At 46.0% G+C, this 27,092-nt stretch overlaps 1 protein-coding gene across 2 annotated transcripts in view; it reads right to left on the reverse strand.

Annotated features, from left to right (window-relative positions):
- MLF1 (myeloid leukemia factor 1) overlaps nucleotides 1–27,092 on the reverse strand; it is a 179,956-nt gene that overhangs the window by 143,106 nt on the left and 9,758 nt on the right. For both annotated transcript variants that reach the window (XM_085634742.1, XM_085634741.1), the window contains exon 2: nucleotides 13,841–13,982. In XM_085634742.1, coding sequence (XP_085490868.1) covers nucleotides 13,841–13,982 — 142 coding nt within the window. The remainder of the gene's footprint in view (nucleotides 1–13,840; nucleotides 13,983–27,092) is intronic.

Genomic DNA, 27,092 nt, shown 5'->3' on the forward strand with positions numbered 1-27,092 from the left:
CAAGTGTCTAATATTTTCTAACATTTCAGAAGCGCTGTCTCAGCTTCTGTGTAGCATGGAAATACGGCATCTTGGTACCTGCAATATTCCTCCACTACCAGATATATATTTGACCCAATGACCAAACCCCCCCCCCCCCCCCCCCAAGAAAAAGGCCAACATTTTTTTATCTAACTGCCATGATGCCCTTTTGTAGAGCATAGTAAATTAGGCCATGTGACATACTCTGTTAAAATCTCTTACATGATGATCCACCGGAACATTTAATTCAGCATGGCCTTGTGTTTCACCACCCAACGGTGACTTTCATGAGCCACATGCTTCATCCTCCATATGTTTAGAGTCATCCAGAAGTTATACTATGTTAGTGACAGTTGTTAATGAAGAATGGACAAACATATATGATTCAATGGGGTGCTGAAAGAGTGAATTTACCGCACTGCGACAGCAGCCTTCTAGATAATTAAGTGTAATGCAGTGTCATACCCAGCTTGCTAGAAACCCCAGGGTGTGTCTGAAGTGAAGCTGTTTGTGTCACAACTATGAACGGTCTGCTGTGGAGGAAGAGGTTAAAGTAGTGGATAGGACTGAAATGTATAGTTGGCCCTGCCTCCCATCTTAGGCCCAGTTGGGGAAGAGCGTCAGCGGGCTAGCCTGCCAGCCAAGCCAAGGGGAAAATCAATGATTTTCGCGTATTAAGTCGCAATCCCAAACACGCGCCAAACTCCCCCAAGACCTGTAGAAGCCTCGATACCGCATCCTGCGGTGAGGAGACATAGAATAACGCATCATCCGCGTACAGTGATGTGATATGAGGAGTCCCACCGATATTGATTCCCCAGTGGTCTAGGTTCCTGTGCGCCCATAACGTCAAGGGCTCTATCGCCGGTGCAAACAGGAGTGGAGAAAGTTTGCAGCCCTGGCGCGCCCCCCTCCCTAGTCACCACTCGCTTGACCTACTGTGCCCCACCCGAACTCTAGCACTGGGTGCCATGTATAGGATCTGTACCCACCATCTGTACTGCAGGCAAAACCAGGCCACCCTGAGCATCTCCAATAGATAACTCCAGTCCACTGAGTCGAAGGCCTTTTCCAAATCAATGGAGACAAAGGTTAAGTCTTCGTCTCTTTGCCGAGCTTTGTGCAGAATGTGCGTCAATCGCCTAATATTCATGCCCATGTTGCGTGCTGGTAGGAAGCCGCACTGATCCTCATGGACTAGGTGTACCATATGTGGGCCAGCCTAGCCGCAAGGACCTTAGACAACATTTTAACGTCCGTTTTTATCATCATAAGAGGTCTGTACGCTGAGGGATCCTGGCAGTTCCCCCCTGGCTTAAGGAGCATGACTATTTCCCCTTCACACATTGATGGGGGTAATACCCCTGCTTCAAAGGCCTACTTGTAGTAAGGGTTGCACAAGCTGATTTGAAAAGGCCTGCAAGAAGGCCATTGGGAACCCATCAGCCCTAGAGGCCTAGGCTTGCGGAATGGCCCGAAACACCTCCCACACCTCTTCGGCGGTGATCTTAGCGTCTAGCTCCTTCACGCCTGTGGGAGAGAGCCGAGGGAGCGCCAAACCCTCAACAATGGGCACATACCTCTCTGCTGCCACTCCAGGGTCCGCAGTATAGACCCAATGTAAAAAGAGCTGGAACCCTCCAGTATCCCAGCCCTGGTGTGGACTAGATTCCCTCCCTCAGCTTTCAAAGTGGTGGTCAATGTGGGAGCCTGCTCTCTTCAGAGAATCCAAGCCAGTAGGTGTCCTGACTTATCGCCCTAGGCGTGAAGTCTCTGGCGGTAACGCGTTAGTGTATACTTATCCAGCCTATCCCAGATGTTTGTTATGCACTTGCACTGTTCCCGTTCCCTTCTGCCCACATCTGGGTCAGACTGGCTCCCCGCCTGTATGGCGGTTAAGGTTTTCTCCTCACTGTCAAGCTCCCCTAGTAGTTGTCTTCTCACCCCCCAGGCGAGTCCCATGCTCGCCTCCCATGCCACTGCCTTTAAGGTTTCCCACTCTGAAGCACTCCCGGTAGGGCCCGCCCAGTTCACAACCAGGTAGTCTATTACAGTCTTAGATAGTGCAGCCCTTCCCGCTTCATCCTCGAGTAGGTCGGGTGGAAATCTCCAACGCCTCGGCCCCAGAATGGGAGACCCTCACTTCACCAAACAACGTACCGGGGAATGGTGCGACAGAAATCACGCCAAGTTGGTTCCATCTGCCTCTGGGAAGGCCGGCACACCCGACACCAGGGCCCTATCTAGCCTACTCTGTGTTTCATGTGTAAGTGAATGGCATGTGAAGATAGGAAGTGTAGGATGGGCATTCCTTCACACATCACGGGACCCCAGTTCAAACATAAACTTCCGAAGCATGTGGGACATTCTCGGTTTCGTTCCTGCTTTGGGGGCCAGGTCTAGAGCACAATTAATGTCACCCATCCATATGTATGGGGCGTCCAATTTGTTGGACAGTAGGTCCTGAATGACCTGAAAGAACGTAGGGTTGTCTGTGTTTGATGCATATGTGTTTAAAATAGCAATTTCCCTGCCATCTAGCGAGCTTCGCAGGAATACATATCTGCCATTCACATCGGATTCACTGTATATCGGAGTAAATGGTGTACCCAGAGCCACCGAGACTATAGTGCCCCTGGCGTATGTCAAGAAAGAGGAAGGAATGGTAAATCTGACCTTGCCACTTTGGCCTCGCCAATGTCATCCAGGTGCTTTTCCTGGAGGCAAGCTATGGATATATGATGGCGTTTGAGGAAAGTTAATAACCTGTGCCTTTTGGTGCACGTGCCCAACCCCCGCACATTCCAGGTCAATAATTTGAACTCAGTCCCCATTGTGAGGTGTTCTTGCTTCAGTTATCAATGTAGGACCCTGCCCTCCCATGACTGAGCTACTACGGAGCACACCTACTAAGCAAACCAGAAAAAAACAACTTGTAGCAACAGAACCCTTCCCCCCTCCCTCGGACATTTTGTGAACAACAATATTATAAAAAAATGCCTACCCCTATGTCGTGCCAGGTCGCATGCATCACCCTGTATCGCCCAGCTGGGGCACAACCCTCTTAAGCTGCCCTGCAGGAAGAAATCCGGACCCACCCGCCCGATCCCCCATGATTTAACTTAATCAAGCGATAGAACCCTGGGGTGAGAGTCACCATATCCCAATAATAACACACCCTGGTACCCGCCCGAGTATATGGGCATATGCCCGCCCTTTCAATGCATCAGACCACTCCAGTCTTTGTATAGTTGAATACTCGCCGCCAGCCCAGCTTGGGAGCCATCCCAAGCCCCCCGTTCACTGCTCCTCCATGGCCTCCGCCACCTGTCCAATCATAGTGTCTGGAACAACATCCACGGATGCATTGAGCCATTGAGTCTGTTCCCAATTATCCATATTAGCAGAGTCCCCTTCGGCCTTCTGTATCAAGGGGGTGTCTGTGCTCATCAGTAATGTGGCATCACTTCCAACTGTGATCCTTTTCTCCTGGCCCTTGCCCACAGTGAGAGATCCCTCTGCACCCTCACTGGACTGGGATCCCAGAAGCGGTCTAGTGCACCATTTCTTGCTCCAGTTTTGTGGCTCTCGCAGTGGAAGTGCATCTCCACGAATCTCCAACCATTCCCACACTTCCTCTGGGCTCTCAAAGAAATGCGCCCTACCCTGTGCCAGGACCTTCAGTTCTGCAGGATACAACATGCATTGTAGGTGCATGTCCCTTAGTTTCCTTTTAATGCCTAAAAACAACTTTTTGTTCCTGCACCAGCTTGGTATAATCCGGATAAATGGAGATCCTACTGTTTTCGAAGAAGATGTCCCATTGCTCTCTGGCAGCCCTAAGGATGCAATCTCTGTCTCTATAATTCAAGATTTTTGCAATGAACCCCCGCGGGGAACCCACAGGGGTGGCGGGGGAACCAAGGCCCTGTGTGCCCTCTCTGTAGCAAACCTATCCAATAGGCCTGCCGGGCACAGCTGGGTTTTGATCCACTGCTCCAGAAACTGATCTGCCGACCTCCCTCTGCTCTCTCGGGGAAGCCCATTATAATAAATGGGGAAACCCAGTAAAGTGTCAAAGGACCTGGGTATCGATCGATAAAGAAAACAGTGGTCCTAAACATTTCTTACTATACTCAATGCGTGTCTGAAAAAGAGTATACTATGAAACCAATTCATATAAGTGAACGTGAACAGTTTAAAGGCACATTCAAAATGAGAACAACAATCTTAAATTAAGGGCCACCAAAAATTCATTAACTTGCAAACAATTTATTTCTGCTCAGCGGAAATAAATTGATGTTTGCAAGTTAATGAATTTTTGGTGGCCATAATTTAAGATTTGTTGTTCTCATTGTCTTTTTGAATGTGCCTTTAAACTGTTCACGTTCGCTTATATGAATTGGTTTCATAGTATACTCTTTTTCAGACACGCATTGAGTATAGTTAGAATTGTCTAGGACCACTAATCTCTCGGGGAAGCCCAGCATGCGGATGTTACTGTGTCTGGCGCGGCCCTTTGCATCTTCTGCATGGCGCTCCAGGATCTTTGTTGTGGAGGATAATTGTATTACCTGTTTTTTAAGGCGGCCACCTCCCCCTTGAGGCCTGATACGTCCTGCTCCACCACTGTGACCTTATCAGCTACTTTGCGGAGGTCTGCTCTCAAGAGATTAACGTTGATGGAGACATTGAAACGGGAACCTTGAAAGGCAGCTAGCAGCTACGCCCGTGTAGGCTCTGCGTCTCCCCATCCTCCTCATCTGTCCCTGTGGGTTTGACACGTGATGCGCTGCGGTGGGTGGCACGGCATAGTGTTCTGGGTAATGGTATTGGATGCCCCTGCACGAGTGCCTTTGTCATTGCCCATGGTGATGCTTGGTGGGGACCAGCCGACGCTGGACCGTGTGCGTCACCCTGCCCCTTAGTAGTCCTGAGTAACCCTGGGCGTAGTTCGCGATGTAGTGCTATGCGTAGCTACGCAAAGTGCACTTCGTACTACGCGTAGCACTTCGCGAACTGCGTAGTATGCTGTTCGCACTGTGCAAGATGCCGTTTTCAATGATTGCACAGTGCGGACAAGCATCCGGCACTGCGCAATCATTGAAAACGGCATCTTGCACAGTGCGAGCTGTAGTTTTCTGCCGCTCGAGTAGATTTTTACTCGAGCTGCAGCTTTCTCAGCTCGGACTGGTAGTTTCTCATCGCGATGAGAAACCTGACCACCCCGCGTTGAGAATCTAGCCGGGAGGTTTATTTTCCACGCTCGCGATCGCTAACTTGATGTTGCTGATCGTGAACGAGGAAAAAGTCTCGCCGGGATGTCATTTTGCTTGCTCGCGGTCGCCAACTTGACGTTGAGGACCGCGAGCAAGCAAAAAATCACCGCTGCACTACACAACGCTACGCGTGTTTGCACTGTGCTACATGCAATTCGCAAAGTGTGAAGTAGCGCAAACTTCGCAAACTACGCAAGCGTAGCGTAGTGCTTTGCCCAGGCTTAGTCCTGAGGCTACCCGTTCTCGCTCCGACTGGCAACGCCTAGGTTGTGCTTTTCCTGTGCAAAATGACCCCGGCCCAGGCAAGGTCAGATGCCCACGGGTCACCTCCACCAGGATTGTCACCAGCCAGTGTCCCAATACAGTATGATGCGTTGCAGTCGCTGCCTCCCCTTTATTCCCCTAGGGAGCTGGGCCGTAGGAGAAAGCCCTCAATGCGCAGCACACTCCCAATCAGCCTGAGTTCAGTAAATGCGCAATTATCTTCCTCTGCAAGCACACCGGGCTTCATCCAGCACTCAGGCACACAAATATTACAGTTCTCTGGTGGCCCCCTGGCGATCAGCACAAGACCATCTATCCTTCAGGAATGTCACCAGGGAGAGCGGGAGGAAGGAGGGGGTGTATATGGGCGTCAAGCTCCCCTGGCAGGGCCCACTGAAGGATGCGGGGTGAGACTCCTGCCCCTCCCTGTGGCCCATGCACCACCGCTGCACTCAGGCCAGCAGCAGAGCAGGATCAGCGTGGTTCCCCCTCGTCTGGTATTGGCTCCTGCCGGGCTCATTCGCACCACTAGGGCCTGGCTTCACGATGCGATGGAAATCCCAGTTCAGGAACCCGTCCGTGCCCGGGAGGACCCAAGTCCGATGGGGGCCCCCACCACAGTCCACACTCCGGGCCCGTAGACCGCGCCCCCACCGCCGCCGCCCGGGTCACACAGCATTCTCCGCTGCCTCTTTCCCTCTTTTGCACATCGACTGTAAGAGGACATCAATTTTGCAGCACATCCGGGCACACAGTCCGACTTCAGCCCCTGGCAGCCAGTCGGTGCACCGCAGACGTGCGCACCAGTCACGCTCCTTGCAATGCCGCTCCCCTGCTGCAGGTATGTGTGTTTCAATTAGTTGGCGGCCAGTACTCAGCAAAAAAGGCCCACCGGCACGGCAGAGTCTTACGGCCGACAAGGGCACTCTCTCAAACCTCACGGGGGCTCGCTCACGCCGGTGGCAGTTTGAAGCCGCCTCTATACTCACACGGCGTCTATGCCCGGCCCCCAGGTCTCAGTCACCGGCGGGCCCCGGATCGCTACACCGGGCCGGCCCCACACCACGGCAGCAGGGCCGATGCCGCTTACTTCTCAGCAGCCGGGGGCGTTCAGGGCCTCGGCCAGGCCGCACCCACTCCGCGTTGGCCGAATCTCCTCAGGAGGGCCTCCCCCCCGGCCGGGATCCATCCCGACACCGCCCAACACTTTCCATGCCACTCGGGGGGGGGGGGGACTCACGGGGACACAACCTCACGCCCCAACAATCTCGGTCCCAATTGGTGTGGAGGCAGTCCCCGAGCCTCTGCCATGCTCCCCTTTGATTCACCGCTGCAACACAGAGCTCATCCTCGTTTCGGGCCTAAGTACGCCGTGCGCCCATCCCTGTTAGTTTTGCATTTCTCAAGCTGGCGAGCAGAATTTCAGGTTCGCCATAGATTGCTTGTATTAATACAGTGTCCCACTTCAATGGATGGCACCAGGTATAAATACTGGGCTTCAAGAACCACTCATCGATCATTTCAGGACCTGTGGAAGACTCAGAAGGAGGAATGCCCTGCTGCCAGAAGGACTGCCCTGCAGCCAGAGGAAAGACTGGACCTGCTCCTTGAATCCAGTACCACCATAGTGACCACAAGAGCTAGCTGACTAGCCTCCTGGTTGAGCTACAGGGACATAACACTATTCCAGCTTACTAGACCCAAATGGACCTGCTTGTGCCCTGTTGCTGGCCTCTGATGGAGTTAGTTCTGATCCTCAAGAGGTGCCCCCAGGTCCTGGATCCTTGGCTGGCTTCAAAGTGTACTCCTCCTTGTCCAACTGAAGGTTCGCTCAACACTGACACAGTGCAATGCAATTTGATGCTCCCAAGTTCAAAGCTCAGCAAGCTGAATTAGGTCCTGTACCCGGCCCGTGCTCCATTCCAATTAGTCTGAACTTGTGACTTTGTCCTGGTCCAGTGCAACCAGATAACCCGTCGGTGCTTTGTGCTTTTTTTGCACTACTTTTACCTAAGACTGTGAAATTGTGTAGTTCAATCCAGTTTTATTGATTGAATTTTAGTTGTTATGGTATCATATTGTTTATTAACATTTACTCTATTTTTCTAGATTAGTGTGGGACTTTTCTTTTCTTGTGTCGTGTTTTTACTTTATTACTATTTGAGTGTTGCATTAATACTTACATTGCCTCTAAATTAAGCCTGACTGGTTTCTGCCAAGCTACCAGAGGGTTAACCACAGGCTAATTTAGTGACTACCGTGGCTCACACTGAAAAGGATTGTGTTTATTATTTGAGTAGGGCTTACACTCTTTCAAATAATAACCCAATTTCTTGCACACACATATTGTAGACATAATTTCAGGCATTGATAAAAATCTATTTAGAATCAGACCTCTTTACTTGAGATGCTTGAATACTGTCATCATGCAAGCATGTTTTTCCTGGACATGAATGGTCACCTGCAAGGATTTTGCAATTCATATTAATGCCAACTGTTTGGCCCATAACCGCCTTCGAGACCACACACAGAAAGACTTGAGTGGGAGAAGAAACAACAAAGCTGAGCTCCTTGCGCTGGTGAAGACTGATATGGATTGCGAAGAATGCAATCTAGCTGGAGCTCATTCAATCTGGTAAAAGATAGGTTAAGAGCAATCCCGAAAGTAAAAGTTCCCTCATTACATGTGCAGTATTACTGATTGAAGTCATATTATTTACCCAGTTGATAGCAGTGTTTGGCAGTTGCACGTTCCCATGATGTATTTTTCTTTGACTGGTTTTACATTTTGTTCAAGATAAACTTTGATTTGTGCATTGGTGGGCTTTGGACTTTTACAACTATGGCAGCGTGTTTCACCTTTTTATGCTGTTTTGATTTTGGTATGCATATCGACAGGTGCTCATTTGTGCCTAGGTTCAACTGGTATGATAATGTCACCAACATGGAGATTAACCAGTTTTGTTACCAGACATATCTTTTTGGTGTAGGCATATACAGTCATGTAGTATCTTCTGCAGTTTGAGAGATGGTAACAGACAAGGTAGATTAACACTTGAGTCAGACATCAAGCAGCTATCAGCATGTCACAACCTACTGCAGTTATGAAGATAGCTTTGGAATTGTCTATTACAGTGTCAAACACTCAATGGATGGGTTGCCTTCCCTCAAAGACACTTCATTTGTCGACTGCCACCTTTCCTTTGACATTTACTGGAGAAAATGTGTCCGCTAGCATGACTCTATCGAGGCCTACTGTTTGTACCTGGCATCTAGATTGTTTTAGCATCAATACCCTCTTGGGTGCATGGTGGAGATAATAAATACATCAAGGTCATCAATGGAGTTCATTTTGAAAACCTTTAAGAGTTTTGTTGCCCCTTTCAAGCACCAAGTGGTTTCTCATTCTGGTCATTTCATGGTGAGCCAGGCTCCATACAGATGTGCACAGCACCGTCATGTACTGTTCAGGCATGACAGACCTCTTCCATGAAGTTGTATGAGGGTGATCACTGAGCCATTGATGCATGGCTTCTTTTTTATATTAGACTAATCATGTACTATTTGTTTCCACTGGGCTATAAACCATCTGTTGTCCATTGCTTGCTCGGCAGTCAGGTTATTTAAAGGTGCACCCTTTGTTTCATGTGGTCTGATAATTCAGTCAGTCAAGAACAACTTCATTTCGGTTTGAAAGAACCATAAACGTTTACAGGAAAATTATCACAATATATAAAACAATTACAATCTATAGTTTAAAAGAACAATTCATAAGATTCCAGGGAAATAAAATTCTTTACATACAGTAATTGAATTGGAGCATCATGGTATTATACAATTCATAGAATTCAGAGAGCATAAGATACGAAATCAATAGGGAACGGTTTAGGACAACGTACAATAAAACAGTTTGTTACACAGTAGCTCTTACTCATAGCGTTTTCTAAAAGCCCTAGAGAGTTTTATGTAATTGGCTACCACAATACAAATGTCAGGGGCAGCCAATGTGTACAGGAAGTTAAAACCATCAATATATGTGCAAGGGCGGACTTTCCTTTTTATGGGACTAAAAATGTTCTCCTCCCTGTTTTATATAAAGTGCAGAATAGAATAAAGTGCATAGTGCTTTGGCTCATAGAGTTGTCACACATGCAGGGTGTGAGCTTATCAGCCCACCCTCTTTGACGTACAAATGCCAACAGAAAGTGCACAGTGCGTAAACAGAATCTGGTCATATAAAATCTAGTCTGCAAGTCAGTAGTAAAAGTGAAAAAATATTGCAGTGGGGCAAGGGGCATCTGTGGTTGGCCCATATCATTTTTTTCTAGATAATGCATATTGGGCCTGGAGTAAAACGTCTCTTTAATAATGGTTGCAGCCTTTGGTGGGATACTTTCCGGGTTGTCATAAAAGTGCTCCAGTCCTATCTCATGATATTTGTAACTCACAAAGCGGAACCATGGTATTTTTAGAGCATTTACCAGGTTTTGCCAGTCTTTGATTACTTCACAAACTTAATTCTTCAGGCACCCAAAATGTTGCCCATATAAACAAAGGGGGCTAGTTATACGATCCTCTACAAACTCTAGTTCCAGTTAATTGTGACCTAGAAGGTTGGGGCACTATTTGGAGTCATCAATAACCTTTTGGTGAATTTGTTTTCCAATGTTTGTTAATAACGGCTTTTATGATGTCCCCACACCCCTGCCCCATATTTTGCGATAGAAAGACATTTTGCTTTACATAGGGTAATAAATTATCTCACAGGCTTATGTCACAATTTACGCGCAAAACAAAATAGCCCATATACAACCCTGTTTGTATGATGGACTCTTGCTGTGACAAGTGGTTCTCAAATCAACCGGTTATTATGTACTTTCCCCAAGTATGTAAAGTTGTCTACCTTTTGTATTCTCTTGTCCCTCACAATACAATTCTTGTTTTTTGTGGTCTTGGGGCCACATACCATAATTTATGATTTAGTAAAATAGACTTTTTGGTCGAGTGAGGACATAAAATCAGTAAAAATATCAGGAATTTCGGAAGGCTATTAGCTGTCATTGCCATTAACACTGTGTCATCTGCGTAAGCTAATGAGGGAATGGGTTTGCTGCCAATTTTAAGAAAATCAAAAATACCTACTTAATAAAAGGGCCTCCAAACCATTTGTGTATATTAAAAACAAGAAGGGGGCTAAAATACACCCTTGTCGGACACTCTCTGTTGAGGCTATCAGATCGGTTTTTTACCCTTCGGTGTTGTATCTTATGGCCACTGTGGTGTTAAAAGTGTAACCTGCAGAGGAGGGATACCAAAGTTTCTTCTACGCCCATACCTTCCATCATAGCCCACAATTTGTTCCGATTAACAGTGTCAAAGGCACTGGACAAATCCATGAAGGCCAGGTGGATAGAGACCTTCCTGGCCTTCACGTATTTGTTAATAATTAAGGACACGTTAATAATTAAGGACACGTTAAGGCACTGCTTGGTCGTGCCTAGTCCCCTCCTAAAGTCATATTGCGTTTTAGACATGACCTCTAAAGTGGTTGCCCAGGCCTCCAAGTGGGGAAGGAGGACTCTACCTAGCACCTTGGCTGTGGCATCAACAAGTGAGATTGGCCTGTAGCATGTCGGATCGTTTCTGTTGCCCTTTTTGAAAACAGGGACCACTAATGCCTCCTTCCAGGACACAGGCGTGGGGCCAATGATAACTGCCTTAAAGACATTCGTCAACAGTGGTGCCGACAAGTTAGGATTGCTTTAAAAGAGATCAAGGGGCACCCCATCTGGGCCTGGTGCTTTCATGCGGATCCCCGGAGTTAACGCCTCCTCAACCTCAGATACTGTGATAGATAAACTGAGTTGGGTGGCTGCAAATAGATCTACAGGCAGATCCCTTATCAACTCCTCTACCCTCTTGTGCTGTGGATTAAAAATACCAGTAAAATGAGCTACCCAAGCATCTCCCAAGATTAGTGAGTGCATCTGTCTCACTTCTTCAGTAAAAAAAGGGCGGTTGATAATTTCCTTTTTTTGTGTGTATCTTTTAGGACTTCAGCACTCTCTAGATCTTCCCATGCTGAGCTTCTCAATTCTGCTTTACTTTCCTCAATGACAAGTTTATATTTGTACCTTGCAGCTTTGACTATATCTCTGTTGCGCAGAGTAGCATGGAGTGCCCTTTTTAATTCCTTATGAGCTCTGGCACACTCGGAGTTAAACCATCAGGCCTCCTGGGGTTCCCTATGTTGGGCGCTCCTGGTCAGTCGTTTGGCTACATCGGAGCACAATAATCCGAACTCCCAGACAACGTCCCTTGGTGAGGAGTCTAACTGCAGACACCCCATTATTGTGTGATAGTTTCCTCTGATGGTATCTTCCTCAAATTTGTGGGGATTGATCTTGCCCCAATTTAATCTGACTCTGTTATTCGACTGATAATGAATCAAGCGATCATCGCCTTACCTCACCTGGGTCTTTAACTTAATGAAGGTGATGAGGTGGTTACGGTAGCTCGCACAATTAGATTTCATCATAAAATCATGAACAAGCGTAAAGTTCCTCGATATTAACATGAAATCAATGAAGCTGGCACTGCCACATATGTGGACACTGTGATAAGGAGTCACTAACTAAACAATTCATAAAGCATAAATCATTCCCTACAAGAATAGAGTTTAAGGCTTCGCCCTGGGGCGAAAGAGTGAAGTGGGGCTGTGGCTGGCCCTCAGTATCTACCAGCCCACAAACACATTGGGAGCTATACTTACAAGTTATACAGTTAAAATCCCCTATCCAAAGGATACATAATGGCTGCCACTTCCCAGTAACTTGAGTAATTTCATTTTTTAGGGATTTGATCGATAACCTGACAGTTGTTTTGAGCAAAGATGTTGTGGTACCAATTCACCAATAACACTCTGACCTTAATTAAATTAGAGATCATAATTAACTGATACCTGGGTGACGAGTTTAAACAGCTGGCTTTTAAAGATCCATATTGTACTGCTATGAACACCATAATCCCTCCCTTGGCCCTTCCTGCAACTGATGGTAAAGCAGGAACGCAGAAAGAACGCTACCCATCTATGCTAATATCATCTCTGGACCAGGTCTCCTGGAGCCAAATGATGTTGAAGCCTCTGATATACCCTAGCCAGTCCTTGTTCGTTATTTTGGAGAGGATTCCTGCAATATTCCAGGAAATAATTTTAAGGGGAGGGGTAGAGTTTCCCTAGCTTGATGAACCCCCTGGATGCACAAGGTATGGCACACACTGGGGGCACAGGTCCTTCAGCCGCGGGTTCTACATCATCTGTGGCGCTCCATAAGTTGTTACATGTTTATGCCGCACCACCCCCTTCTGATAATTCACTTTTCTTACTTCATTGATGCAAAGCAAGATATGCATGGTTCTCTCGCAATCTGAACTAAGCACTGATGTCTAAAATCCCTGGATGGATGTCCTAGCGCGGTGGCATAGCCTGGCATGAAAAACACCTACAGACTTGTCCAAGATTTTTCCCGGCCAATGCAGGTTAAATTAAGAGTTTTGACTGTTGGGGAAGTGGTTTTCTCCAAATAATCTAAATTGTCACCTGGGTGTTGCAAGGCCTGACAAACAGCTGCTCCCATGACACGTTGCATGAAGAACCTCTTCATGCATCTTTCTCTGCTACAAAGTAGTTCTCTGAACTTACCAGCCATGGCGGGCATAGGGATGCGGGGACCTCTTGAATGCCAGCATTTAGATCAGTGTGGAAGCTTCACAGTGAGCTACAGGTCAGGATGCTCTGACATAATGTTTCCTTGGGCACCAGCATTATCAGCTGTAAGGTATCCGATTCCCCAGTCTACTCCCTTTCCCCAATTCTCCACAGCATTGCATTTCTGCTATGCTCAGAAGTCTGACAGGGGTTGATCAGCAAAAAAACACTGGGCCAGTAACAGAGTCACATTCAGAGTATATCACACCCTGGCTAGGTGACTTCTCTATGATAAACTTGAAGCCACTATGCACACGAATATGTATATATTGTTGCCAATAGTTTAAAGTTTAACAGGGTCAATTTTGCTCATACAGTTTGTTGAAAAAAGGCTAACCATTTCAGTAAATTGACACACTAAGTATACATGATTCAGGAAACATTAATGGTTCAAAATACAAAACTATATTAAAAGGTATAACCACAAGCTAATACATATTATCACTGAACATGCCAAGTTTATTCAGCAAAGTACTGATTTGAAACAAAGTTAAAAAAAGCAACCAACCATCAGATTGTCCCTCTTGGCCACTCGACGATCTGGACGTTCTCCATCACCTACTATCGAGAAAAATGGATCCCGCCCAAATGGTTCAGAAAAGCTTCTCATCATGTGATGTACATGTTCACGATGTGAAGAAATAGAGTCTCTTTGGGGAAGAGAATAATAGAGAAAGCACTGTCAACAAGACTGCACAAAACAATGTTAAATTAAAAAATATTCCATCTAACTGAGATAAGGGAATTTAATGCATTTTCAAACAACAAACTGCCAGGTATTATAGTTAGGCATTGTACATCAGTTTCCTCCTTCGTCCTGTACATAAACGTTAGCAGCCTAATGTTTGTTACACGTCATTACAAGATAAAAAGTTGAATTTTACATTCTAGACAAGAGGACAACAAAAAGACACATTAGCATGGGCACAAACCATAGTGAAAAGTGCTTGAATCTTATCGTTATAAGTAAGTGTAGGACATTTCAGCTATAAGATAAGAAACAACGATTCCAACATTATATTACTCTAATGAAAATCAGCATATTAAGGAGTCAAAAATTACTTGTTTTAGGACAGCAAAAGGAGTTTCTCTACTTTTAGCTAAAGAGTTTATTAATTGAACAGATTAAACTAGTTAAATCAGCGGTTAGAAAACATACAAATATGACATCTAGTGCTTAAAACACTCAACTAAACAAACAACTCTATTCACCTTTAACTGTTACAATGCATGTGTGAGAAACTGGAGGGTCAGGCATCGCCATCTATGTGTTAATCTGCTTCTCATTTTGATTATCAAGTTTTGGTGGAGTCAATATTCCTTCTTGTCCAAGAAACCCATGTCACCATGCCCTAGGCATGTCGTATACAGCACAAAAGAGTTCGAGATTTGGTTGGGTAGTGGTGTTTACCTAAAGTGACACCCCTTTTGATGTGGCACCTTATTCTGTAATTGGGGGTACAGACTCTTTTTGTCTGTAACTTAGTTAGGAGACAGTCCACTGGCTCTCCCAGGAAAATCTGGGAAATAGGTCACAACTGGACCCCTTTATTCACCCTTACTCAATCTGTAGCATGTAGGAGAGTTTTGGGAAACATTGGAGGTGCTGTACATGTGTTAGATCCCTCTGTAACAATGGAATGCCTCAGTAAATAGGGTTCTCCATGCTGTAGTATGAGCAGGAGCGTTCTGTCTTCCTTCACCCTGCATAACCCACTTGTGCTGTTCTTGTTAATTCAGCTCTTCCTCTAGAGTGTTTTGTACAGCAAAGTGCAAATCTTTGGCTTCCAACACTCATCATGAAGCAGGTGGAAAGACACACCTCTTGTGTTTCAGTGGACTGAGCTAAGACAGTTCCAATAGACTGGGCCATAACGTGGCTTGATCAAAAACAACCAAAGGCAAGACAAGGCTGTGCACCTCCTACAGAGAAGAAGGGCTAGTTGCTCCTTTGCTGCATCCTGTGCTTAGTGCTGAGGGGCATAAAACGTGTTCAATACAAAAAAACAGGAAAGTTTCATCTGAAGCCACAACAATATGGCAACTTAAATATAAAATGTGGTTTGAGCTCACTGTTTCCCATAAACGATCTGCAGGAAATTTAAATTTGTCTGGTCGGCTAACTGCCCATACAATGGGTTAGAAGTGGATTCCTGCAATAAATAAGATGTTCATCGTCTCCCTCTTGGAGCTCTGCACACCAGTAAAAACAGACGAGTGCCAGAGACAGAAATATGGCTATCCTCTTTTAAAGAGCATACCTTAAGAATGGGAGAAGAGACTGCAGAATGCTGCTGAGAGACCCTGGAGGTGAACTGTCCAACAGAGGAGAGGACCAGCCCTGTTCAACCAGAGTCCGAGTTCAGTGTTCAGCAATTTGCAGTGGGAAGTCGGAAGCAGAAGCCTTGCCAAGACCAGAAGCATGCAACTCCTGCCCAATCTAACCAATGCATCACTTACGAGCCGCGGTCCTGAAGCCAGCTGACATCTTTCCCTGCTGCCTGAGAATGTATATCTCTGATGACTACATACTGCATGTGTGCCGGACTCCTGCGCTATGCTACACCCTCCTTGCGGCGTACAACATTCTACAAGCAATGCTGAAGATCAGCAACTCCCATGAGCTTGCCGAAGTATAGCCCTTCATCACTTCAAGTCATGTGAGGACCCTGAGCAGCAGAGCACTACATACCCAGCAGCTCTCCTATAACTGCGTTCAAGTTTTCCATGAGTGACCCCCCCCAGGACCCAACACTGCTGCCCATTAACTCTTATGCGCATTAACTCAGCGCCTTGAGACCCTCACAGGTGAGTAGCGTGCTCTATAAACCACTGATTGATTGATTGATGGTGCAAAGACACTAAAGTTCTTTCCCTGAGCAGCCAGCAGCAAAGTACAATTCTCACCAAAAGTCCGGTCCCAGCTTCAATATAGCCATATGGTGACAATCAAAAGACCCTGAAACCAGTGTAAAAATGCTCTAGAATCAAACATTGTGCTTGGCTATTAAATTATTTTAGCCCTGCTAAATGCATATCCCTAATGATTGCACAGAAAGCGCTGAGTACTATTAGGGAAAGTTAATTATATTGTCATAAAAAAAATTCTAAATTTACTGAGCATATTTTCGGGCATTAATACAAGTTTTACACCTTGCTCTGAAAAAATAACATTGCTTAACGTTTTGTTGCATTCACAAAACCAAACCACACCAGTTATATATAAACAAATGGGTTTTTAGAAGTGCAGAAATGCAATTAAGATAAAGGTTCACATAATGCCACGAGTAAAGTGTTCCATGACTGTCACCACAGTAAAGGCTCCATCGCCCATTCTTTCCTTGTATGTCAACAAGATGGTCAGAGTCTGAGTTCTCTTTTATATCTGGGAGCAGTCTGGGGAATAGCTTGAAGGCAATGGATTTGAACAAACTGCGTTTGTAAGTGGGCAACCAGCGGAGTGTCTTCGAATGATGAGACATATGGGATTGCTAATTCAGTCTGAGAATCAGCTTGATTGCAGTATTTTAGAAAATCTATAGGGGATGTACAAGATACCAGGGATTTTCGAGCAAAGAGAGAATTACAGTAGCCCATCCTTGACAGTATCGGGGAGTGGACCACAGTTGCTCTAAGGTCTGAGGGAAGCGAAGGCAGAACTTTGTTAGGACTTTTAACAGGATAGAGAAGGTTGAGCTGATCACAGAGATGTGTCCCTGAATTGTTAACTGCAAGTCTACCTAAATTAGAGACGTGTTTGGATAGAAAGGGCATTGAACATGACATTTCAAGTCACCGTTCTGGACTTCAACACTCTGAGGTGGTTTCAGTCGAATTAAGTTGGAACGAGTTAACATCCATCCAATTTACAATGGGGCCCATACATTCTCTAAATATGGACTGACATAACATATTCCCATCTAAATGAAATATAAATTTGGTGTCATCCGATAAGTTAATAAGTTTATCCCAAATGATCATCTGAGAGCAGCTATATAAAGGCTTAATAGGGTGGGACTCAGGGCGGAGCCCAGCAGCACCCAAGAGCAAGGGATTTAAACTCTGATAGAAGTAAAGAAACAGCTTGCAAGCTGTTCATGATAAATTAGATGGACACTCCATGGCACTGCCTCCCCACACTAGCCTCACAAATCTCTCTAGATAGATTGAGTAGGGGATGGTGCCAAAGGCAGCAAAGAGAAAGCATAAATTCAACAATGCAGTACCTCCTCCGTTCAAATGAATATAAATCTCATTGAATACAGCCAGAAGTACAGTTTTGGTGAGGAAGGAAGGCTTAAAGCCTGTTTGACTATGATCAAAACAGGAGATGGTATCTAAGCATATAGACTATTGTGAATTAACCAAGCTCTCTAGACTTTTGGTAGTAAATTATAATAGCAACATAGGGCTGTAATTTTCTGGTTTTAACCATTTGGTGCCTGCTGCTGGTCCTCGGTAACATGACTGTGAATAGCTCTGCTGCTGCACTTTGTGTCTTCCTCTCAAACAGTCAGGGAAAGAGGGACTAGTTGTTCATCCTGCCAGGATGGTGGGGTGGAGCTGTTCCCTACCCAACTTACATAACTAAGGAATGCCAACAGCACACTCACAAACAAACCTGACACTAGTCTTTTGTCCCAGCAGATTTCTTGGAGCCTTGGCAGGGGAAGGGAAGAACTTTCCAGAATCAGATGTGGGGATAGCCTGGATGTGACCCCCACTTCTAACACTGGCAACAGATATATATATATTGGAACTCCTCAGGCCCCCAAAAATCTACTCGCCCACTAGCAATTGTGAGTGAGATTTTTTCAGGTCGAGCTATTTTTAGAATGTATTCTTCCTTGCTGGGGAGTGAACTTAAACTGAAAGAAACAGATGTTCTGTTTATTCAGAAAGTGAATGAGCAATTAATTAAGAGGCCTTTAAATCTTGTTTTTAATCTTGACACATTTGCTGCTGCTTAAGGACAGATGTCAAAGGTCAGTTTGACTTTTTACTAATTCTTGCAAATCTGTTCCTGGAAAATGATTTTTACCTTTCTTTAACTTATTACAGATAATGGTTTTTGTCAAGTGAGCTGACAAGAATTGTGAAACAAAAGGATGTCAAATTTTAGCTTTTTTCCTCCACCATTTAAACTGCTTGTAAATGAATAGTACAAGTATTTCAAAATATAATAGAAATTATGAAATAACTTTTTTTGTAATTCAGAAGTGTGATACAACAATTTAAATAGGAGCAAAACAAATCAGCACACTTTACTTGGTGATGTGCAAATGACAAATATTTGCAGACACTTTATTTCCAAACATTGTACACTAAATAGTTTGAAAACCACGTCAGTGACAAATTCTGTGTCAATTTCATTGTAAAATCTGCTGATTGCAAATGACAGTGTGCTCCTACTTTATGCTTTAGTCATGTATTTATTAAAAGTGACAGCTTTTAAACATGTTTTGAAAAGCATTTCTCCCCCCACCCTGATGACAATGCAGTCAATGAACTAAGAGGCAAGTCAGTGGTCATGTGTATCCTTTATGTGGCTAGATGTGTATTCTATATGGAGCTAATATTTAGTTTATTAAATCAAACAAAATAGCTTTCTGTACAGCAGACATCCTGAACTCATGTACTTTAAGGTGCTTTCATTTGTGATAAAGAAGAAAATGGCGTCTCAGTGAATTAAAATACTTGCCCAGGGTCACATCATTGGCCTGCCTTGTTCTTCAGAGGACTACCCTGCCGCTATCAGGAGCCTGCCGAGCTGCTTGAGGCCTACCTTATTCTTTAGAGGACTGCCCTGCTGTTTGAGTCGCGTCTTGCTACTTGAAGGGGAGAGGGTCATTTTCTTGAACGCAGAACTACAGGGACTTCACAATCTCCAGAGACCTTGAACCCTGCACCTGGTCTCTGCCCGGGGTGAGTTCTAACCCCTAGTGGTGACTACCTGGTCCGGGACCTTTGGACTCGGTGCTAGCGGTGCTACTCCTGCTTAACCCTAGAAGTTGGAACTTAGGCAAAAAGGGCCGAAATAACTGACAGAAAACCATAGCCTCCTGCCAGCAGATTTGCTAAAAGGAGAATCAGCAGTGGGCAATCGTTCTTCTCCGCAGCAGCAATTCCTGTTCAGCTGGACCTCCGAGTAATAGTATCTGATATCCTGAAGCACTCTGGCTACAACTGATAAACTGATACTTCATCCATCTAGAGGTTTTCGACTTCCAAAAGTTCCAAACCTAAAATCTTCACCAGGCCCAATGGCGACAGGTTCCCCATCGACGAAAACATGCTCCTCAGCCTGGAAATCCAGCTTTCCCGCTCTGAGCATTTTTTCCGCCATTGTCAACGGCTTCACCAAAACTTCATCCAGCAGCTTACTGATAATGACTCCTTGGACAGAGATGGCTGCCTTGCCCCGCTGAACTCTACCTTCTCTTGGATTTTTGCTTCGAACATTTTCAAAGATTGAAGGTATATCAAGACCAGGCCGATCCACCTCACGCATCCAACCCACGCTCCATCCGTCAGCCATAACTTTTAATTTTGCACAGGTCTTGCATGACCAGATACCCGAGGTTGGCACATCTTTTAGGCAACATTTTTCAATAACATTATTTTTAATTCATAACTACGGTTCTACTGATTGGATTTAATTTGTTTTTGCGTCAGTTTATTATCACTTTCTATAGTTTCCTAAATTAGTCTGGGGGTTTTCTTGTGTTGTGTTTCCACTTTATATTACTGTTTGTGAGCTGCATAAATCCTTAACACAGTGCCTCTAAGTTATGCTGGACTGCTTTTGTGGCAAGCTACCAGAGGGTATGCACAGGTTAAATTATTGACATTTGTGGTGGTTGCCTGAGTCAGGCTTCCAACTCCCTCAACCAATAACTCAATTTTGTACAGAACATATAAAAAAACTAAATCTTTTTGATCAATATCACTTAAGTTTATCTATTATTTTCTATTGAAAAGGGTCATGAGGTTATCACAAAGTTTCTGGGTCAGAACAATGATACATTTTTTCTACTGCAGGGGTGGAAATATTTAAATTTTTAAAAACCTCCCCGGTATGGTTAGTGGAATTACTCCTTTGATAGTAAGCTGTACACACCGATTCTTATTCACACAAACCATTTCCAAACACAGCTTTTCATTTATGTCATAAGCAGTATGCCACATAGGTTCCTATGTTTTTTACAATTCCACTTGGCCTCCTGCATTCCATAAGATTTCAATGGTGCTGACGTAGCAGATTTTGCTGGAAAAATTGGTTTGTGTGGAATTGCGTAATCTAGTGCTGTTATGATCCAAATATTCAAATCAAATCTTTGTTTGCAGCCATGATGGCCATAACAATACGAAAGTACAAATTAAAACATAGTGGATACCATAAAATTCACACCTTACTGGATCTGTGAAACCTTGGTGTGGTTTCCCCTGACTTTGCGTCTACCGCCTGTGTTTTTGACTGTGTGCTGGATTTCGTTTTTGCTGAATTGGGTACTCTGGCCACTATGGGCCCGATTCACAAAAGTAATCTGATTTAAAAGTATTAAAGTTAGGATTTTGACTCAGTTATACTTAAGTTTTACTTAAGTTAAACTTAAGACCAAAACTTGAGTTTAACTGAGACAAAATCCTAACGCTACTACTCCTAAGTGCCCTTTGTGAATACAGTCGTAAAGTTAGGATTTTGTCTCAGATTACTTATGTGAATCAGGCCCTTTGCCACTGCTGATCAGTGCCAAAGTGCAAGGGCTCCCAGTGTAACTTTTGATTATGATTGGTTATCCATGATTGGCATATTTGATTTACTGATAAATCCCCAGTAAAGTGCACCGTATGTGACTAGGGACTGTAAATCAAATGCTACCAATTGTCCTGCAGCACTGACTGTGCCACCCACACAAGTGGCCTTTCAAACGTCTCTCAGACCTGCCACTGCAGTGTCTGTGAGCGCAGTTTTTAAACTGCCACATAGACCCGGCACGTGCACCCACTTGCCAGGCCCTAACCTTCCCTTTTCTTAAATGAGGGTCACCCATAAGGTAGGCTCAAGGTAGCCCCATTGGCAGGGTGCAGTGTATGAAAAGGTTAGTTTAACAGACAACAACGGTTCCTGTGGACAATCAACAAATGATACTCAATATATAATAGCACAATCACAATAATCGAACTGCCTTCGATTATTTTGATTGTGCTCTTATATATCAAGTATCATTTGTTGATTGTCCACAGGAACTGTTGTTGTCTGTTAAACTGTAAAGTACCCTGGTTCCGTGTGAGTAAGGTGACCCTTGTTTTTTCATACACGATATGAAAAAGTTATGACATGTAGTGGTAAGTTTTACATGTCCTGATAGTGAAATGCTGTGTACTTCGTTTTACACTATTGCAAGACTAGCTCTCCCATAGGTAATCATTCGATCTGTCTTGTAACATTTTAAGTGTAACTTCCAATTGGGAAAAGATAGAGAAATGGAGTTTGGGTTCCCTGAGCTCAGAATTTCATAACACATCTTTTAGTAAAGGTGGTTTTTACATTGTGTTTCAAAATATCACTTTTCGAAAGAGGGCATTTTCATGCTTAACCATCCTGTTCCTTTGCCTGTGGAATCAACGTCTGGTTTTAGAGTGACAAGGACTTGTTTGTGCATTCACTCCAGACACTCAAACAAAGGGAGCTGAGGTGTGCCTTGCACATGCTGATGAGCCATCCTGGGCTAGAGTGGTGGAAGGAGTTGCCACTAGCACCTGAATAGGCTGTGGCTGACCTGCACAATGCTGTTTCCACTCCCTGTAGTGTGGCTGCACTAGGGAGGACAGAACTGGTTTTGCTGAGCAGGAGAGACTCTCTGAACAAAGATTTCACAGAGAAAAAGGGGTAAAAGTATTACACCGAAACCCCCAGAACTTTAGACTACTTCTGAATCAAGAGGACCTTCTGCCAAGGAGAAGGGCTGAAGAGCTGTGAGGAGGATTACTGCCCCTGTGCTGCGTGTTGCTTTGCTGGGTTGGCCTGCAGTTGCCTGTTTCTACCTGAAAGAGGACAAAGACTGAACTTTGCTGTGAATCCTGCTTGTGAAGATTGCCAAGGGCTCAAAGTAGAGCTTGCCTCCTGTTACGCTGTCACACGGACACAAAGACTTCATTTGCAGCCTCCCTAAACTCCACTGCTGGGAGTTCTGATCTGCCTTGTGGTACCAATCCCAGTTCTGGGCCACTGATGGTGTTTGCTGGGCTCAAAAGGATCCCCGACGCAGTCTCCAACGTCGCTGCCTGCAACGGTCACTGCTCACTGAGTGAGTACAGCACCCACCGCGACGACTAGCAGCCCAGGCGCAAGCTGATGCCCTTTCCGCATCGACTCCGATGCCATCGTCGAGGTCGCTGTCTGTACTGGGCAAAGAGCACCACTTGTGGTCCACACAAAGCACCACCCGAATCCAGCGCTTTCCGCGCACCATCGCGGAGTCAATAACCCACGTGGGTGACTGCCTGACGCTGCATCGTCATAAGCAACAGACGCACCGCCGCCGAACCACCTCCCCTGCACAGTAAGGAACCAAAGCCTCCCCTCACCTGCAACACTAAGGAACGGATACCTCACCTCCCCAGCGGCAGTAAGGAACTGAGAGCGCCAGGCGCCGTATTACCTCTAGGATGCCATGCGACACCATTGTTTTTTTAATCATTACAAAAGGTACTGTGCCTCTGGGGGTCCGTGTGACTCTGTAGACGGCCCGCACACCTTGTGGTAGGTGCTGTACTTTGGATCTTTTACAAGGGTTATTTTGATAAGTGTATTTTGGATTTTTGTTGCTTTGGTCTTGTTTGATTTAGATAAAGATAATTTATTTTTCTAAACTGGTGTGTTGTCCATTTGTGGCGTTTTCAGTGGGTTTTATACAAATTCTTTACACATTGCCTCTGTAGTTTAGTCTGTCTGCTCTGTGCCAAGCGATCAGAGGGTGAGCACAGGCAACCATAGGTGTGCACTTTACTCAATCCGGACTAGAAAGAAGGGTCCCTACTGGGACAGGGTGTATACCACTGCCAACTGGAGACCCCCATTTCCAACAGGATCACATGAGGTAAAAGTAATTTAAAAGTTGCAGTTGTAAAAGGCCATGCAACCAAGTTGTAACTTTGCAAATTGTGTTAATATAAATCTTCAACTAAGCGATAGGCCAGGCCTGTGTACTGCCCTCTAAAGTACTAAGTGCATGTTAGGTGTAAATAAAAAAAGAAGGTGAAAAAACTGCTGGATTTGTAAATGTGAAGTATAAATACATAATACATTAAGTATTCCTTGAGCGGACTTCCCTGGGTTTCTCTGTGTTGCCAATAAAAACAACTCCCTCCATTAAGGTGCATACGGAAATAACTCTTTATGCGTTTTTCAAATATCTATATGGAAGAAGGCTTACTTAATTTGTAGCCATTTAATGCTAAGATGCAATTGAAAACTCTATTTGTAAAGTTTAAGTGTAAGCTAGAGGGGCAGGCACAACAAGATGGCGGATGCAGCCTAGTGCATCAGCTGAAGGAGGGGGGTGGTCTCGAGGGGCCACCGTAGGTCGCGGTGGGCTGCCCGGCCCCGTGTGCACCTACATAGAGACTGACAGCGTCGGCCCCAGCTTCAAATGCGGTGGGGCTGGTTCCCTCCGCTGGTGAGGCTCTGCCACCGGGCCTACACTTTGAGCAACAATGCGAGTGCCCAAAGCTGTGCAGTCCCACAGATGGCCCCATTTGAAGTGTGGGGCCGGTCCCCCCCTGGGAGCCGGTAACAAGTGCCTGAAGGGGGCATCCGTAGCAGCAGCAAGGGCCCACACTGAGTGAAGTGGGCATGGTGGGTCCCGGAGTAGACTGGTGGCCGACGCCAAAGCCCGGACCACTTGTTGGGAGTTGACTGCACTGGTTATTGAGGACCTTGCGGCCAGAGAAGCAGAGAGGCCCTGATCCTACCTGAGGGGCTCGCAGTGAGTAGCTGGACCTGCATGGGGGCCGCCTGCAGTGGGTGGTGGGCTTGGCTTCCGAGTGACCTGTGTGGTGTGGAGCCACTGCTTGGCACCTGATCCAGTCCCTGGGGCCTGTGGATGTCGGAGGCAGACACTGCTGGTCAGCGGAGGACACCAGTTGTTTAAGCACCTATCTGTGCCATTCGCTGAGGGCCACCGGGGTGCAGGGAGACACCCTTGTTCACTGCTGGCACAATAAGAGGTACCTGCAGTCACATTTCCCCGAGTGAGGGGGTGGGTGTACTCGAGGTGGCCCCAAGCAGCACACACAGAACGATCCCATTTACCCCCCCCCCACACACACACACAGGGACCGTTCTACATTACAGAAAGGATTCCATCCACGTGCTGGGAGTTGGGGACCAGGACCCACGTAGGAGGGTGGGGGAATGGCTCGGCCCCGCCTCCCAAGTTAAGACGATACACCTTGCTGGTTAGCGGAGGCAGCCCATTGCTGATCTAAAAGGGGGGGGCTATGACGGGCCCAATGCTGAGCCCTGGACAGAGACTGCTTTGATAAGACTCTTGGAGACCCTGGGATTGCTCCCCAAGCTGCAGGCTCCCTTCGTTCACATCTTGGGCACCAGGAACAGGGCTGTCTCCATCTTGAAAATAAGCCAACTGGCCTTTTTTCCACCGGGGGTTGTCGAGCTCTTCTACAACTCATTCCTTCATGGAGGCCCTGTTCTCCTCTCTGCGAGGACCATCAGTCAAATAAGATCTCTCCAGCGACATCAAAGAAATCAGACATGATGTGGACGCAATTTGAGATCGGGTCTCAGCTATCGAAGACCAGGAACATTCTACGATGAAGAAGTGGAACACTTACAGCAAGAGTTGATCTGCCTACAAGAACAGCATATTGATTTGCAGGCCCATGCGGAGGAGCTAGAAAACAGGTTGAGGTGGAATAACATTCAAATCAAGGAAGTGTCATCCTTTGCAGAAGGTACGGACCTCGCGGACATTCTAGCCAGTATCCACAATTTTCAGTTAAAAGAAAACATCCTATAAAAGGCTTGCGGAAAATACTCACTGACCTCTAGGGGGACACGAAGACTCTTTATCAAGATTTAGCTACGATAACTCTACAGAAGGGCCTGGGTTTCACCCAGCGACCACCCACCTGCAGAACATTGGTGTCTTTTCCTCCTGGGGCCACCCCTTTCGACTTATCTTCTGTCTCGATGGCAAGCTATATCAACTCAGTTCACTGGAGGACCTGCCAGATACTCGGTATAGAAGGCTCTACTAGTGGTGTTCAGGAGGCGGAATCAACAAAACAACCGTACTGCAGGCGTCCTCGATTGTAAAGACGTGAGCCAGTCTCTAGGAACTCGAAACTTGCTCTGGCCATGATCGCACTGGAACGTCAAGCAGTGCTGGAGTCACTGACCAGAGACTAGTCTAAAGGGACAGCATATGCACGAACTTGGCATTGGAATTGCTACTCAATGAAAGGTTGGCTGAGTGGGATGTGGGGGGGGGGGATCCAAGGGGCCACAATACTGACCCTTTACTACCATTTGCCGGAGAAATGTGGACTTGTTCTGACAGTTCTGGACTTGATCTTGTTATTCCCATGTTTTTGCATTATGTTGGTTTTGATTTTGGGGGGGGGGGGGGGAGTACTCCTCTTTGACAATGGCAGGGGACGGAATAGATACACTCAGGAAGGGGCCGTGAGATGGGAGGATGAGCGAGGGAGGTTGTAATCGGATCATGTGCGTATTGCTTAGCCTTACTTTAACATACGTGCACAAGAGTCGACAGCAGGTCAAAGTCCTCACATTGAATGTGAAAGGCCTCAACAACCCAATCAAACGCAGAGCAATATTGTTGTACCTTGAAAACTCTTGAGTTGACATATACTTACTCCAGGAAACCCATATTCTGGTTAGGGACGGACACAGACTTCGATCCCCCACTTCCCTCGCGAGTTCTTTTCCTCCCCACCCACTAAAACGGTGGGGGTGGCCTTACTAATATCCAAGTCTTTTAGGGGCAGGGTGGGTCCCAGGGTGGCAGAAATAAAGGGTAGACTCATTGCATACACCGTGTTTGTAGGGACCAACCCCTTGTGGTGGGCTCGATATACACCCCCAATGGAGAACAGGAACAAATCCTATATATGGCCGTATCGAAGGTGATGTCCTCTCAGGAACGGCGTATCCTCCTGAGTGGGGACCTTAACTTGGTATTAGATACCGACAAAGATAGGACGACGCACAGCTATGGCCAAACAGGCCATGGGAGGGGTTGTCTGAGGGAGGGGTTGAATGGTTGCGAGAGCTGGGCTTGCGTGACCTAATGAGAGAGTTTCACCCACAAGCACTCTACTATACCTTTTTTCCCCATGCACACAAATTGCATGCACAACTAGACTACTTTCTAGAGACAAGAGACTACACACTCTCACAGTAGCATCTGACATAGAAACCGCTGCCTTATCTGACCAGGACGCAGTAACTCTCACATTAGAATTCCCTCCAACCGCTGGAGACCCTTTTGCAGCGACCCAAGGTCATATCACAGGTTGCATTAGCAATTCTAACTTCCTTGAATTCAATGAAACCCCTGATACTACACATTTTGGGAGGCCCGGAAGGATGTTATAAGGGGAAAGTTCATAGCTATCTCGGCGGCGGATAATAAGATCCACAAAGAGAAAAGGGGTCAGTTGGTCAGTCATGTCAAGGAACTAGAACGGGTACGAGGATATGGTACCAG

This window comes from Triturus cristatus, chromosome 11, assembly GCF_964204655.1.
Source record: "Triturus cristatus chromosome 11, aTriCri1.1, whole genome shotgun sequence".
Classification (NCBI taxonomy): Eukaryota; Metazoa; Chordata; class Amphibia; order Caudata; family Salamandridae; genus Triturus; species Triturus cristatus.